General features: G+C 43.4%; 1 protein-coding gene across 1 annotated transcript in view; it reads left to right on the top strand.

Moving 5' to 3' along the window:
• The first annotated feature begins 643 nt into the window (after positions 1-643).
• The window catches only part of LOC311132064 (phosphatidylinositol-binding clathrin assembly protein), a 51,040-nt gene continuing 35,912 nt past the window's right edge, over positions 644-15,771 (top strand). Inside the window, exon 1 of the mRNA XM_084165231.1 lies at positions 644-1,906. Coding sequence (XP_084021357.1) covers positions 1,777-1,906 — 130 coding nt within the window. The 5' untranslated portion in view covers positions 644-1,776. The remainder of the gene's footprint in view (positions 1,907-15,771) is intronic.

Below are 15,771 nucleotides of genomic sequence, written 5' to 3'. Positions count from 1 at the left end.
ACGTGGAATATACGTTAAATTGAAGTCAGTGGGGAGATTTGGTGCCAACGTCATTAACTGAATGCCTTTACAGATGGCACTGGCAGGCAGGATAATAATAATGCACATCATTTTGTTTCTCACGATTTTAAGGCATAGGATGTGCCATATTTAGAGCTCACGAGTCAATCAAGGACAAAGTCTAAGAAATAATTGAAACCTTACATTTGTAAAGATGACTTTGTAAAGATGATATTTACAGCGCATATATTTCCTCGAATGAAAATGTCAGATTTTGATTTGGTAAAAACACTATACAAAAAAAATTGTCCAATAAAACTTGCTACATTTCTGTATTTGTCTCAGACATTCCACAACTATCGTCACATTTCCACCTTAAATTTCAGACACATTGGGCGAGTTCGTTTTGCATGGCCCGGTGCCCCGGCTGAGTGGAGATTACACTTAAGGACCAATGGAAGTAAGGGTATACTCTAAAACGTGTAAAGGCATTCAGCTGGGTCACTTGGCCATGCAAAACGAATTCGCCCACTCTCCAAGTCCCATCCAATCAAGTATTTCTTAGATCAGCTGATTCCTACGCTGCCATTTTGTCTGCCGGACATAGGCAGCGAGAAAAGCCAAGCACCAGCCACTACACATCCAAGAACCAGAATAAAGAAAAAGCAGACGATGTGAGTTGGATGTCAAGACGCGTCGGTTAACGTTACTGAGATTTGGGGTTTGAAAGAAAATTGAAGCCAATTTTATGGATATATCGGACTAATTACGTAACACAAAGGGGTGTTCCACTCCTGGCACCAAACTCGAAGGAAGCAGGTTGAGAAAGCACCCCGAACCAACGTTCTCCGCCGTCAGCTAGCTAGATTTGAGCGGTAGTGCTAGGAGGAAGGCTAGACAGCGGGCTACTGTATTGTCTCCCTTGGGTCCGTCTGCTTCTAGTCTGAAGTTCAAGACAAGTTGGCAAGTTTGACAGTTTAATTTTGGTTCCCCTTCGTCGTTATGTGTCGCTCGAAGCCGAGGGTCTGCTCTGTTCAAGGTAGCCTAAACACACAAAACGTCAGTGGAAGTTGAAGTCAAGAACTCAGAAGAAGGATTTGATGTTAGCTAGATAACTGTTACTAGCGAGTAAGCTATCTAGCTAATGTTGCTAAATTAGCTAAACTTTGATTTGAATTCCGGGCACATAGGTAGCTCGCCAGGCAGTGGACTGCTCTAACGTTAGCTATTTCGCCAATTTAACGTTGGCATCTAGGCTGCTAGTTAGCTAGTTATGTTTATTTGTAGCCATCGAGCTGACATTTATGTTTACAAATTGCACAGTGAGACTCTTTCCTGGATTGAATGCTCCAACGGAAATATAAGTTAACACAAGCTAGCCCATATTTGTTAGCTAGATGTTTTATTATACAGAATAGCTACCTTGCTAATTATAGAGAGTTAGTTAACTGCTCACTGATTTGCCTTTTCAGGAGTACCAGGGCAGTTAGTTAGTTTAAAATTATTATTGTGCGCTGGATTTGAACTAAGTTACCGTAGTTAGGTAACGTTAGTTAGCTAATACACATGTTGCAACAAATACATTTTTCAACGACAATGGACTAGACGTCATACCACATTTTTTTGTCAAGGAAACGATTGACGTGGCCTGAAACCTCCACACACTTGTCATCACTGGTGTTACGCGCGTCAGCTAATATCCAATCGTTGGACCGTGTGTGTGTGTTGATCATCTAGCTAATTATTGTGGGGGTTGTAGCGAAACATTGAAACACAATGTCAGGACAGTCTATAACGGATCGGATCGCCGCGGCACAGCACAGCATGACCGGGTCGGCTATCAGCAAAGCCGTGTGCAAGGCCACGACGCACGAAGTCAGCGCCCCCAAGAAGAAACACCTTGATTGTGAGTATCGTGTGTGTGTGTGTGTGTGTGTGTGTGGGGGGGAGGGGTCTGTGTCTGTGTGTGTGTGTGTGTGTGTGGGGGGGGGGGGGGGGGGTGGTGTATCTCTGTCTCTGCCTGCTTGCATATTTCTGTTGTGTGTGAGTGGTGTCTCGGTCTGTCTGTTTCTCTGTGTGTGTGTGTGCACATAGTGTTTTGATCAAAACCAGACATACCAATAATGTAGCTAGCTCGCTAGATAGTTGCATTCCATCACAGTGTAGGCACTTCCCTAGCTAGAATTTCGCTGTAGCAAGCAGACACTATCTTAACTGACATTTGTCAAACATTTCTGTGGATGATTGATTATCCTCCGCTGTCCATGTTTGGACAGTAGACACTGGTCGTTAATTTTGTTAGCATGGTGGGTGGTGGTAGCTTATACCTGTCTCCCGTGTTGCCTTTGCCATTCCTTCCTGGTCATAATATTTACATTTTTTGTCTTATCCAGAGCGACTTACAGGAGCAGTTAGGGTTAATTACCTTGCTCAAGCGCACGTCGACAGATTTTTCACCTAGTCGGTTCGGGGATTCGGACCAGCAACCTTTTGGTTACTGGCCCAAAACTTTAACTGCTAGGCTACCTGCCATATGATGTGGTATGGTTGTTGTTGCATCTGCCTTTCTTACTGCAAAACCAATTTCCCTCAGGGACAATCAAGTTTCATTTGAGCTTGAGGTCTAGTCGTGTTCCAGTGGCTATTGTGCCATTATTTGTTGCTGTAATGTCACCACTGTCTATGTGAAGAGACTGAAGGTCATTGAGGAAGCAGGATCAATGAAAGCGAAGTTCAAGTATAAAAAAAGAGTTGATGAGTCAAGCCTCTGGAACAGATGTTACAGGAAGCAGAGGAGGAGACATCTTTGCAGCTGTTACAATGCTAAGGATTGCTTTATAGTTTTGTCATAACTGGTATCCATATTATAAGGGGTGTCCCCATGCTACTCTGCTATAGCAATACAGGATGTTGCGCTGTTAAAATGCTTAGTATAACTCTAGACTGGTGTAGAATGCTTAGTACAATGCTAGACTGGTGTATAAGAACTGGTGTCTCCACTCTACTCTGCTGTCAAAATGTTTAGTAGTTAGCTGTAGCTAGGCTATATTACATTGTATCATAACTGTTGTATCATAACTGGTGTTGTGTCATGGTGTTTTATTGTAACTGGTGTCCCCACAGTTGCAGGCAGCAGCCCTATCATCAGCCTAGCCTGATATATACACGTCATTGGAGAAAATAAATTGTGTTTTGAAGCCATTTCCTAGAGAGGGGGTTGGCACAATTACCATATAACAGTTTAACTGACAGTTGTTGATGAAGACAGTCACGAAAATTAAATCAGTCATTACCCAAAAACCTTTTTTTGGTGTGTGTGGAACGCACAGCTGGCTGAAGACAGGACGGCCAGGCATTCGTGTGGTTGAGTCTGTTTCTGCGGGAACATGGAATGTTCTGGCCATTTTTGACCTCAAAATCGTTGTCCAGATCATGTTACCAACTAAGGATTTTGCTGCCGACTAACCGACCCTCATTAACTGGTCAAGAAACGTAAAAAAAAAAAATCTAACAGTAAAATGGGGTGACCTATAGAAAATACAAGATGGATGCGCTTTCCATTCAGCACCACAGAGCTCCGCTGACTATACCTGTTTCGGATGAGCTTTGGCGCTGCATTTGAGGCGCTGTCCATTCAAAGGTGATGAATCCAGGCCCAGGCGCGGCATTGCATTCGCTGATGTCTGCATTCGAAGTCGGCCTTGTTGTGACTTGATGATAACTTATATTTAGAGCAGGGATCATCAACTAAATCAAATCAAATTGTATTTGTCACATGCGCTGAATACAACAGGTGTAGACCTTACAGTGACATGCTTACAAGCCCTTAACCAACAATGCAGTTAAGAAAAATAAGTGTTAAGTAAACAATAGATAAGTAAAATAACAGTAAAAATAACAGTAGCGAGGCTATATTCAGGGGGTACCGGTACAGAGTCAATGTACCGTTTAGTCAAGGTAATTGAGGTAATATGTACAGATAATAAACAGAGAGTAGTAGCAGCGTAAAAGAGGGGGTGGTGTCCGGGTAGCCATTTGATTAGCTGTTCAGGAGTCTTATGGCTTGGGGGTAGAAGCTGTTAAGAATCCTTTTGGACCTAGACTTGGCGCTCTGGTACCGCTTGCTGTGCGGTAGCAGAGAGAGCAGTCTATGAACTAGGGTGGCTGGAGTCTTTGTCAATTTTTAGGGCCTTCCTCTGACACCGCTTGGTATAGAGGTCCTGGATGGCAGGAAGCTTGGCCCCAGTAATGTACTGGGCCGTACGCACTACCCTCTGTAGTGCCTTGCGGTCGGAGGCCGAGCAGTTGCGATACCAGGCAGTGATGCACCCAGTCAGGATACTCTTGTTGGTGCAGCTGTAGAACGTTTTGAGGAACTGAGGACCCATGCCAAATATTTTCAGTCTCCTGAGGGGGAATAGGCTTTGTCGTGCCCTCTTCATGACTGTCTTGGTATGTTTGGACCAAGATAGTTTGTTGGTTATGTGGACACCAATGAACTTGAAGCTCTCAACCTGCTCCACTACAGCCCTGTCGATGAGACTAGGGGTGTGCTCGGTCCTCTTTTTCCTGTAATCCACAATCATCTCCTTTGTCTTGATCATGTTGAGGGAGAGGTTGTTATCCTGGCACCACACGGCCAGGTCTCTGACCTCCTCCCTATAGGCTGAGCCCCCATTGCAAAGAGAAACTGTCTGCAGAATCCCTGTCCTCACCTTAACCTGTGTGTGAGCCAGCACAAGGTTCACTGTGGAGCCAGCTAGGTTTTAGCAAGCAGCCAAGTGCTGGGCCCTAGACAGTGGAAAACCCCTTTTCAAACATAGGCCGGAAATAGGATAGTGCTCTGTAGTAGAGTGTGTGTATAAGGTGCGGGGGCGTGTGTGTTAGTTTCTTTGTAGTGGACTGCTGGCTAACTGTCTAGGAGCTGTGTGTGTGTGGAACATTTCAGTGCGCCTGTCCTCTACACGTGCTCACATTAGGGTATTTTTAGCCTGTCTAGCTGGGTCCTTTGGCTGTGTCTGTCTGTCGGCTTGTTGTGTACCTTCAGACTACCTTCCTCCCCTCCCCTGGCTCTCTCGCTCGCGCGCTCGTCTCACTTGCCTCGCACGAGCTCTCGCTCTCTCTGTCTGTGGCTGTCCTCAACAGTCGTAGAGAGTGGGAGTAGTAGGACTGGACGATATATCAAATTAAAGTTTTTTTTATTCCAAATGCCTATCGCAACAATCAAGGTTTTGTTATGGTCTCGTCTCTTTCGCTCCTCTGTGCTGTGTGCACCTTTTGATTTACACCAGATATCTTTATATAATGACGAGATGTATGTCTTCGCCCTAACAATGTGAGTCGTTGTCCCAAAGGCGGGAAGGCTGGCGACAAGCTTAGATCCAAAATAAGCCCATAGAAACGCATTGGCTTTTTTTTTTTGGACAGATTTTAGCGAGAGTGAAACCTCTCGCTTCGCCTCTTCCTTTATGGTTTACACACACACCAAGCTCTCCCCCACAATAATGAGACAGATATTTCACCGGAAGCATCCGGTTGGCGTTTCCTCTCACTACCAAATATGGTGGTGAGAGGAAGCCCAGTGGCCAGCAGTGGGATAATTTTCTCATCAATTAAACATTTGATCTCCATACAGTTTTCTGTTTCCAAAACTAGAATCTGTAACAGAGTGCACTAAGTTTGGTAGACTTGACTTACATAATTGTTTATAGAGATTACTTTGGTTTGGACGAGTGCACTACGTAGTGGGTGTTTTCCTAATGAACAACGTCATGCATATTCAGTAAGGCACAAATGGTACTCGTCCTCTTCTTGGCGGTAGCTAGCTAGCTTGTCCCAAGTAGATCAATTGGGTTTGTTTAAAAAAATATTTGTCTTCCCCATGCCTCTCATGCCAACAAAGTTGAGAGATCACATATTCCTCTCTGACAAGCGGTTTCAACTCTCTATTTGCATTTGAAGTTTGGTCCTACAGAATTGGTCATATGGACACGAACACATTGAGACATTGTTTTACTGTAATAGAGAAGTTCACTTTTCTAACGATACCCTTTTTATGTCTGAACTAACTCAAATTTCCCGCAGAGCAGACACTACTAAAACGAGAGTATCAAAATGAATGCTCAGTTCTTTGCGCGCGGCATTGGGGTACCGCTAGCAGCATTTTATCCAAAGACCGTTATACTAGCTGTCTAATCTGTGTTTTATAGATGTGCAATAATCATAAAACACAATTTGTATAAGGAATTGGCAACTCGTTCTCATTCTGAGAAATAAGGTAGGCCACTTGATTTCAACATCTGAACAAAGTGGGCAGGCTAACTTGCTTTTCAAGCAGTTGAAGACAGACAGAAGGGTGTGTTCATAACAATTCAACTGTTCAACCTTGTTAGCTAAAAAATAGATTCAAGTTGGCTAAACTTAAAAATATAAAGCTTAGCTGGCTAATCACCTACACGTGGGCTTGAGATTGTTGGTGAGACCTGTGTTAATTTTCTATAGCCTAATGCCTGCTACAAGAAGTTAGTCATTATTTCTGAATGTACATTATGCATGGTTCTGGTTACATTTGTAACAAAGGGCATTTCCATAGACAGACTTGAAAGCCAGATCAGTGATTATTGCATAAAAAAAACAGATTTTGATAAAATAATTACATTCTTAGTGGGTCTTATGGTTGTGGAAGGCTTACATTTAGCCTAGGTGTAACTTCACAAGCCCTGAATTCATTAAAGTATTGCTGACTGTTTGAAATGCAGTGTATTTGACCTTTAATTGTACAACAATGCTTATTTAGAGAAAACAAAATGTGAGATATATATATCGTGAAACGCCCATAAGTTTGAAAAAAATCTAGATATGATTTTTATGCCATATCGCCCAGCCCTAGGGAGGAGGTGGTGGTTTAGGGGCGGAAATGGAGAGGGGATGAGAGCACGGGAGAGCAAAGGACTGAAATGGTGAGAGAGGTGGCGATAGAGGGAATGAGAGGGGTGAATACGCCAAACTGACCTTAGATCAGTGTCTTATAAGGACTCCTTACCAGACTTCTACAGAGAGGGAGTCAGTATTCATAAAGTTTCTGAGTAGGAGTCCTGATCTAGGATCAGGTCCTCCCTGTCAATATAACCGTATTCATTATGATCTAAAAGGGAAAACTGATCTTAGATCAGCACTCCTACTCCCCTGGACTGAAGTGGTATCTCTTGGTTTGGCCTAAAGTCTGCAGCAATTGTAACCTGCTGAAGAGATTCAATAGAAGTAATGTAGATTTAGTCACATCATAGGCATAATTCGATTTGAATACATGATTCAGTTGGATTGTTAGGAAGGCAGTACAGAACAGCAGTGGCTCCAGTTCAGAATGGATTTGGCTTCTTTTTCAGCAGCTCCATGCTCTGGTTTCCTTTTCTTTCTCTCTCTCGCTGTCTCTCGCACACACACAACCCCCACCCCCCTTGATGTATCAGAGCTGAAAATAGATGATTTACTTCAATGAGCAATTGATCATTTCACCAGCGCCTGTGGTAGCATAATTATTGTTTTGGAATAAAAGGAATTATGGAATGTTCTTCCATGTTTCATCCTTCTACACAGACAGACACATTCCATTGTTGTGGAGGAATCTAGAATCTTCTCCACGCAGACGTAGTTCTTAACTCAATCACAATCATGCCTGGGTCGTCATAAGAACAGAACTGGGGAATCTAAAACGGGGAAAGACAGTCACGGAGGAGATAAAAGTGAGAGGATTAACTTTATAAACTCAAGCTATTTCTAAACCATCTGCTGTCTTTCCCTCCTCCATCTCTCTCTCTGAGGGATATGTGTATTCAAGCAGGGGAATCCTCTTTTTGGTGTGTGTTTGAGGCAGGGAGGCAGCAGGAGATTATAAGATATGCAAAGTGCTCCTCTTTAATAGTCTTCCCACTAGATAGCATAGATAGCTGACCAGATGTAGTCTGCCTTCCACCTGGTACCCTCCTCCTCTTTCTCCCACCTGCCCCGCTGTTATTAAAGAGGAGCACTTTGCATTAGGAAGGCAGTACAGAAGGCGGGGGGGGGGGGGGTGGTCCATGTTATCATGTATGCTATTAGCAATAAGCATTATCACCTGTAGCCCAACTGATGCAGCATAGTGGCTATAAATAAATATGCTTAAGCATGGGGTTGCTTATCTGCATTAGCTAGATCTCAAATCTGATCTTTTAACTAGTTAGGGACAGATTGATGAATTGTATGTCCCAAAAAACTTGCATAAGCAGTGAATATAATGTAGGCCTACCTGTTAGGGTGACTTGGTGTAACCCACCACCCGGGACAACACTTCTCACAGAAACCACTTTATGTCTCCCTCAACACTTTCCCTGCTTGCCACTACTCTTGCTCAATTAAAAATGTCATCTGTCTCATCACAAATTATTTTGAGTTAGGGTGGCATTTTACCGGAGGGAGGGATTTTGTCTCACTCCTCTTTGCATATCTTCTCCAAGTCATTAAGGTTTCGAGGCTGACGTTTGGCATCTCAAACCTTCAGCTCCCTCCACAGATTTTCTATGGGATTAAGGTCTGGAGACTGGCTAGGCCACTCCAGGACCTTAATGTGCTTCTTCTTGAGCCACTCCTTTGTTGCCTTGGCCGTGTGTTTTGGGTCATTGTCATGCTGGAATACCCATCCACGACCCATTTTCAATGCCCTGGCTGAGGGAAGGAGGTTCTCACCAAAGATTTGACGGTACATGACCCCGTCCATCGTCCCTTTGATGCGGTGAGGTTGTCCTGTGCCCTTAGCAGAAAAACACCCCCAAAGCATAATGTTTTCACCTCCATGTTTGACGGTGGGGATGGTGTTCTTGGGGTCATAGGCAGCATTCCTCCTCCTCCAAACACGGCGAGTTGAGTTGATGCCAAAGAGCTCAATTTTGGTCTCATCTGACCACAACACTTTCACCCAGTTCTCCTCTGAATCATTCAGATGTTCATTGGCAAACTTCAGACGAGCATGTATATGTGCTTTCTTGAGCAGGGGGACCTTGCGGGCGCTGCAGGATTTCAGTCCTTCACGGCGTAGTGTGTTACCAATTGTTTTCTTGGTGACTATGGTCCCAGCTGCCTTGAGATCATTGACAAGATCCTCCCGTGTAGTTCTGGGCTGATTCCTCACCGTTCTCATGATCATTGCAACTCCACGAGATGAGAGCTTGCATGGAGCCCCAGACCGAGGGAGATTGACATTTATTTTGTGTTTCTTCCATTTGCGAATAATCGCACCAACTGTTGTCACCTTCTCACCAAGTTGCTTGGCGATGGTCTTGTAGCCCATTCCAGCCTTGTGTAGGTCTACAATCTTGTCCCTGACATCCTTGGAGAGCTCTTTGGTCTTGGCCATGGTGGAGAGTTTGGAATCTGATTGATTGCTTCTGTGGACAGGTGTCTTTTATACAGGTAACAAGCTGAGATTAGGAGCACTCCCTTTAAGAGTGTGCTCCTAATCTCAGCTTGTTACCTGTATAAAAGACACCTGGGAGCCAGAAATCTTTCTGATTGAGAGGGGGTCAAATACTTATTTCCCTCATTAAAATGCAAATAAATGTATAACATTTTTGACATGCGTTTTTCTGGATTTTGTTGTTGTTATTCTGTCTCACTGTTCAAATAAACCTACCATTAAAATTATAGACTGATAATTTCTTTGTCAGTGGGCAAACGTACAAAATCAGCAGGGGATCAAATACTTTTTTCCCTCACTGTAAACGATTGCAAGAATTGTTGTACATTGACTGGTTGTCAGAATGTTTCCATCTCTATGGCACTTGTAAACTTGAATGCACCTCGAGCAGAATATTTATCTTGCATAGAACACACAACAACAAGCCGACTAGGTAAATAGATAAACTATTCTACTTTGGGGTGGTCCGATTGTTCTATTCATTACTCGTTTTCTTTGCAGAGGAAAGGTAATTCTGGACTGTTCTAGTATCTTCAAAGTGCACAATGTTTTCATGTCCCTTAATTTTTTTGGCGTGGTGGCAATGATTTTGAATTGGCGCAGCGCCACAGCAAAATGACTGCAGCGGAAACACTGGTTTGACCACAGGTCAGGGTAGCTACCAGGTCCGAAAATTAACACCCGCTACCTGCCAAATGTGGGTAGATTTTGGCATTGGCGGGTAAGAATGTCTAATTCATCAGCCACATTGGAGAGTGGTCACACTCAGGGCTCTACAGTGCGAGCATTTCATAAAAATCTGAATCGTAACGTTATAGCTATCTCACCTTGCGCAACAACACTGCCTGTCTGGGGGGCTGTGAGCATTGTGAGTGAGGTGCTGAAAGATAATTTTTTAGAAGCAATGCGCACAAGCATAAAAGTTAGTCTAATTTACTTAAAAGTCTACTAAAGCGAGACTTCGTCCTTGTGTTTTTTGGCTATTTACATTGTTTTGTTCACATGCTAGGTTGCTTTTCAATGTTTGTTTGCTTCCACTGCTAGCAAAAAGAGACATTGTCGGCCTCTACTAGTGAGATTCTCACAGGCACAGGGGATGACTGGAGTCATTAAATCGAGCAATATACCACATATTTCTTATTAGTAATACATTTCTTGCTTTAGAAACATTATTAAGTAGTTCGTTTTCTTTTTGTGTGTAATTATGGTGAAGAAAATACATATTTGGGCTGGTAAAACAATCTGATTGGCTAGTAAATTTTTTCAATCTACCTGACACAGTGGTTGGTAAACAAAAACGTTAGTTTTAGGCACTGCTAGCTACCGTGTGCTACAATTCACTACCTCTTCCTCTCCTCAACTCTTACACTAGGGCTGCATCTCAATAGTCTGAAACAGCTTCCTCCCCTACTAGGTCAGGCAGGCTAGCTACCGTGTGCTACAACTCACTTCACCTAACCTCTCCCCTCAACTCACACACTAGAGATGCATCTCAATAGTCTACAACAGCTTCCTGTCCTCGGCCCCTGACTGTACTTCATTGTTGATTTGAGCAGGATTTTTGTTATGTACACTTAGCTAGAGGCTTTAAAAATAGGCTTCAAATGCTTCCTTTGAAAGAGGATCACTTGACTGACTTCATGTCCGTTGATAGGCCTAGCTATCCTTCCTCTCTAGTTTGCGCTGTCTCTCACCCCACCACAGTCCTTTGCCTCTCCCGCTCCCAGCCTATTGTCCTTTACCCTGTGTGTGTGTGATGATGAGGTAAGAGCCTGAAGTTCAGGCCTGTACCAGGAGCTGCCCGTTACGTGTACTGACCAGTGCTATCCAGAGGGCAAAGGTCATGCCAGCCCTGTTGAACCATGCTGGAAGGAACAATACAGCTGTGTACAGACACACGCACACTCCCCTCTTTGTCTCGCACTGTCAATCTCTCCGCATTTTCGCTGTTGTGGAATCTCTCTAGTGTTCTAAAATGTCTTAGGCGTTCTAGAACAATGATTCTCAAACTGGGGTCCGCGGGTGTGCTGCAGGGGGTCCGCTGCCAGATCAGTTTTTATATGTAGTATTTATAAATATTTTATTTATTTATTGCTAGAAACAATTTGGCCAAGGGGTCTGTGAAAAGTTTAGAGCGTGCAATACAATTCAATACAATATAATATTATTCATCTAATATACCCTTAGATGCACAATAGCACCTGGGAGGCTCACAGGGATCCACAGTAAGCCAATGAGAGTTTTCAACTCAGTACTTTTTGTATTCCCTAAAAATGTGGTTTTGAACATAATTGCACTGTAATTTAATCTTTAACTGCAAAATTGTCTCTATGCCCCATGGGAAAATGTGTAGTTGCAGGAAATTAGCTTTAAAACTGCAACATTTTCTCACCGATGCGAAAAGTGGGGCCTTTAAAACGTTCTTTCACCGGGCCCGAGACGTTGTTGGTCTGCCCATGCACTGCAGCAGTCATAGTAAAACTCCTTGTATGCTATTTGTGTCACACTTTAAAGTCTGAGTTATGTTCTGATTTTGAGGGGGTACAAAAGGGGTCCCCATCCCCAAAAAGTTTGGAAACACCTGTTGTCTTTGGTGTTCTACGGTCTAGAATGTATTTGGTGTTTTAGAATGTCTATGGTGTTCTAAAATATCTGTGTAGATTTGTGACATGATGTATGATATTCAGTGTGATTGTTACACATTGCCGCCATATGTAGAGAGCCACAGAATGCGCATACACGCTACTGAGTCTAGTTGGCATGTGGATTTTCACAGTAGCTCTTGAATACTGGCTGGTGGCTGGCCAGAGGGGGGGGGGAGAGAAGAGAGGGGGGGGGAAGAGAAGAGAGGGGGGGGGGGGGGGGGGAAGAGAAGAGAGGGGGGGGGGGAAGAGAAGAGAGGGGGGGAAGAAAAGAGAAGATGAGAGGGAAAAATAGGAATTGTTCAGCCATGCATGGGCAGGGTTTCTGCAGATTGCAGGCTGTATAAGATGAGATCCACCACGCCCCAGATGGAACTAGCCAGTCTGGCCCGCTCTGCTCACCATGCAGACACTCTATATGCTGTACTCTATTCTCTCTCACTTTCACTTGAATAGGGTTCCATTTGAAATGTGCTGTTTTCACATACAGTTGGATCCCTTGATAAAGACGAGCAATACAATTGCTAAGAAAAATAAATTTTGAGTATGAATAAATGTATGCACTCACTAAAACTAAGTCGCTCTGGATAAGAGCGTCTGCTAAATGACTTAAATGTAAAATGTAATTTTGGTTAACAAGTAAAAAATAACAATTAAAAGATGAGGGTCAACATTGGATGTGTGCTTGGGGTTATTGTCTTGCTGGAAGATCCACTTGCGGCCAAGTTTCATCGTTCTGGCAGAGGCAACCAGGTTTTTGGCTAAAATGTCCTGGTACTTGGTAAAGTTCACAATGCTGTTGACCTTAACAAGGGCCCCAGGACCAGTGGAAGCAAAATAGCCCCTAAATCAAAGATCCACCACCATATTTTACATTGGGGACCAGGTATTTTCTGTGTTGTTCTTTTGAAGGCCAAACCCACCATTGATGTGCGTAGTCAAAGAGCTCTAGTTTCATGTCATCTGACCATAGCACTGCTTAGGGGAAACGCTGTATATGAAATGATTTATTTTTTATTCTATAGTGTGTGTGTGTGTGTGTGTCTCAGTAGCTAGGTTTCTATCCTATTTGCGACAGATTTTCATGCAAATATTCAAAAATCTGCATAAAATAACATGCGCATTTTTACACCAGAGATGTTTCCATCAAACTGACTTATTACGGATAAAAGTCTGTGCGTGATGACGTAGTGCACATAAAAATGTTTGCGGTTAAATTCCCATGTATCGGATGAAAAATACAAGTTAAATGGGTTTCCATTGCATTTTCAGCTCTACTGATGGGGTTGTCACAAAAACTGTTGTGCCAACAGCTTGCCGATACAGTGGGGGTAGGCTACCTACATTAGGAGATTATTATAAGAGCGATATTATTTTTATTTGTCAAACAGCAGCCAACCATCAATCATCATGTCACCAGAATAAGACCTCAATATTTATCACAAAAGAGCATCAAGCTCATCAGGCGCACTTTCACCACCCTGTGAAGTTCATCATAACTTATTTAATCTGTAGCTAATAAACTGCATGGTTTCCCGAGTCATAGTGGGAGGATCTCACAACATGTAGTCGGTTATTTGAAGAACGCAGGTAGAGAGGCCAAGAATACCGGGAAAAATGAGTTTCGTTCTTAAAGTTGTCTAATTCAAAGATGTTACTGTAACTAATCTGATGTACATATGATGTGTGCTGTACCTGCCAGACCGTTTTTTTTGTGTGTTCTGCAATAAAAATGTATTTAAAATAAACTGGCCAAACTGAGCAATCGGTGGAGAAGGGCCTTGGTCAGGGAGGTGACCAAGAACCCGATGGTCACTTTAACAGAGCTCCAGAGTTCCTCTGAGGAGATGGGAGAACCTTCCAGAAGGACAACCATCTCTGCAGCACACATAAAATGCCTTTATTTTAGAGTGGCCAGACGGAAGCCACTCCTCAGTAAAAGGCACATGATATCCCGCTTGGAGTTTGCCAAAAGGTGCCTAAAGACTCTCAGACCATGAGAAACAAGATTCTCTGGTCTGATGAAATCAAGAGTGAACTCTTTGGCCTGAATGCCAAGCGTCACATCTGGAGGAAACCTGGCACCATCCCTACGGTGAAACATGGTGGTGGCAGCATCATGCTGTGGGGATGTTTTTCAGCGGCAGGGACTGGGAGACTAGTCAGGATCGAGGGAAAGATGAACGGAGCAAAGTACAGAGAGATCCTTGATGAAAACCTGCTCCAGAGTGCTAAGGACCTCAGACTGGGGCGAAGGTTCACCTTCCAACAGGACAATGACCCTAAACACACAGCCAAGACAACACAGGAGTGGCTTTGGGACATGCCTCTGAATGTCCTTGAGTGGCCCAGCCAGAGGCCGGACTGGAACCAGATCAAACATCTCTAGAAAGACCTGGAAATGGGAAGAATGGGAGAAACTCCCCAAATACATGTGTGCCGAGCTTGTAGCGTCATATCCAAGAAGACACAGTACTGAGGAAAGGGTCTGAATAATTATGTAAATGTATTGTTTTTATATACAATTGCAAAAAAATCGAACAATCGGTTTTTGCTTTGTCATTATGGGGTACTGTGTGTAGATTGATGAGGGGGAAAAAAACAATTTTAATCAATTTTAGAATAAGGCTGGAATGTAACAAAATGTGAAGGGGTCTGAATACTTTCCGAATGCACTGTATATCAATATTTGGGAATAAAGGCGTTTCCATCGCCATTTCTCGCATAGTTAATTTTACAGACACAAAAGGATCCCACCATGTCGAATGAACAAATTGTCTGTTTCCATCAGCACGGTCGTGTCATGCGTCAGGTAATTCATCCACAGGAAATTGTTGGATTGAAACCTGGTTAGTGAGTGATTTACTTTACCTATGTTTGTCATGTTCAGAGATAGACGCCCATCTTATATACAAACCCCACATCTACATTAAGAAGATTGTGTGTCCAAGCCCAATGGGGCAGACTTACTATAGTTTAACAAGGCGTAACCAGGTGTGTGAGTAGTGTGTACCCCATAGTGTCCCACAGCATGGAACAAAACAGATGAAAGAGAGGGAGAACCGAGGGAGGAAGGAAGGATGGTTTACCATCGAAATAGAATGGAAATAGCCTTATTATAAAATCCACATTATTGACACGCACAGAATGAGTTGGTGGCAATAAAAGTTGTTGAAAAATGTAGGCGCGCACACAGAAATGTAGGAGCACAAAAAAGATGAGGTAATAAAGCTAGAATTTTGCTATGCGTGCACTGGTGCTTGTTACGGATACAGGTATCCTGTGTCTTTTTGTGTTTTTCCTCTCCTTCTGCCCTAATCACAGGTGTCCTGTATGTTCCTGATTGGTGGTCGTTGGGGTGTCTGCTGATTGCTGAGGTGGACCAATCAGTGGACATTCCTCTGCATTGCACCACCTGTTTCTGGTTTTTCAATCACACATCCCATTGTTTAAAAGCCAGTCAGTTGTGTTTGTAGAGAGAGACTATTTTCTGTATGTGAGTATGGATACTGTGGTGTCCTGTGTTTTGTGTACTCACTCATTTGCTGGTTACTCTGTTTGGTAACTTTGTTGTGTGTTTCTGGGAAAAGGGGGATTTAAGCAAGTTGCCCTTGGGCATACATTACCCGTAGGAAGAAAACTGTCTAAAAACACTAGTTAGACCTGAGCGGACCACCCACT

The sequence above is a fragment of the Coregonus lavaretus genome (assembly GCF_964263955.1).
Source record: "Coregonus lavaretus genome assembly, chromosome: 7".
Taxonomy (NCBI): Eukaryota; Metazoa; Chordata; class Actinopteri; order Salmoniformes; family Salmonidae; genus Coregonus; species Coregonus lavaretus.
Note: the sequence above shows the minus strand (reverse complement) of the source record. Positions and strands in the feature narration are given on the sequence as shown.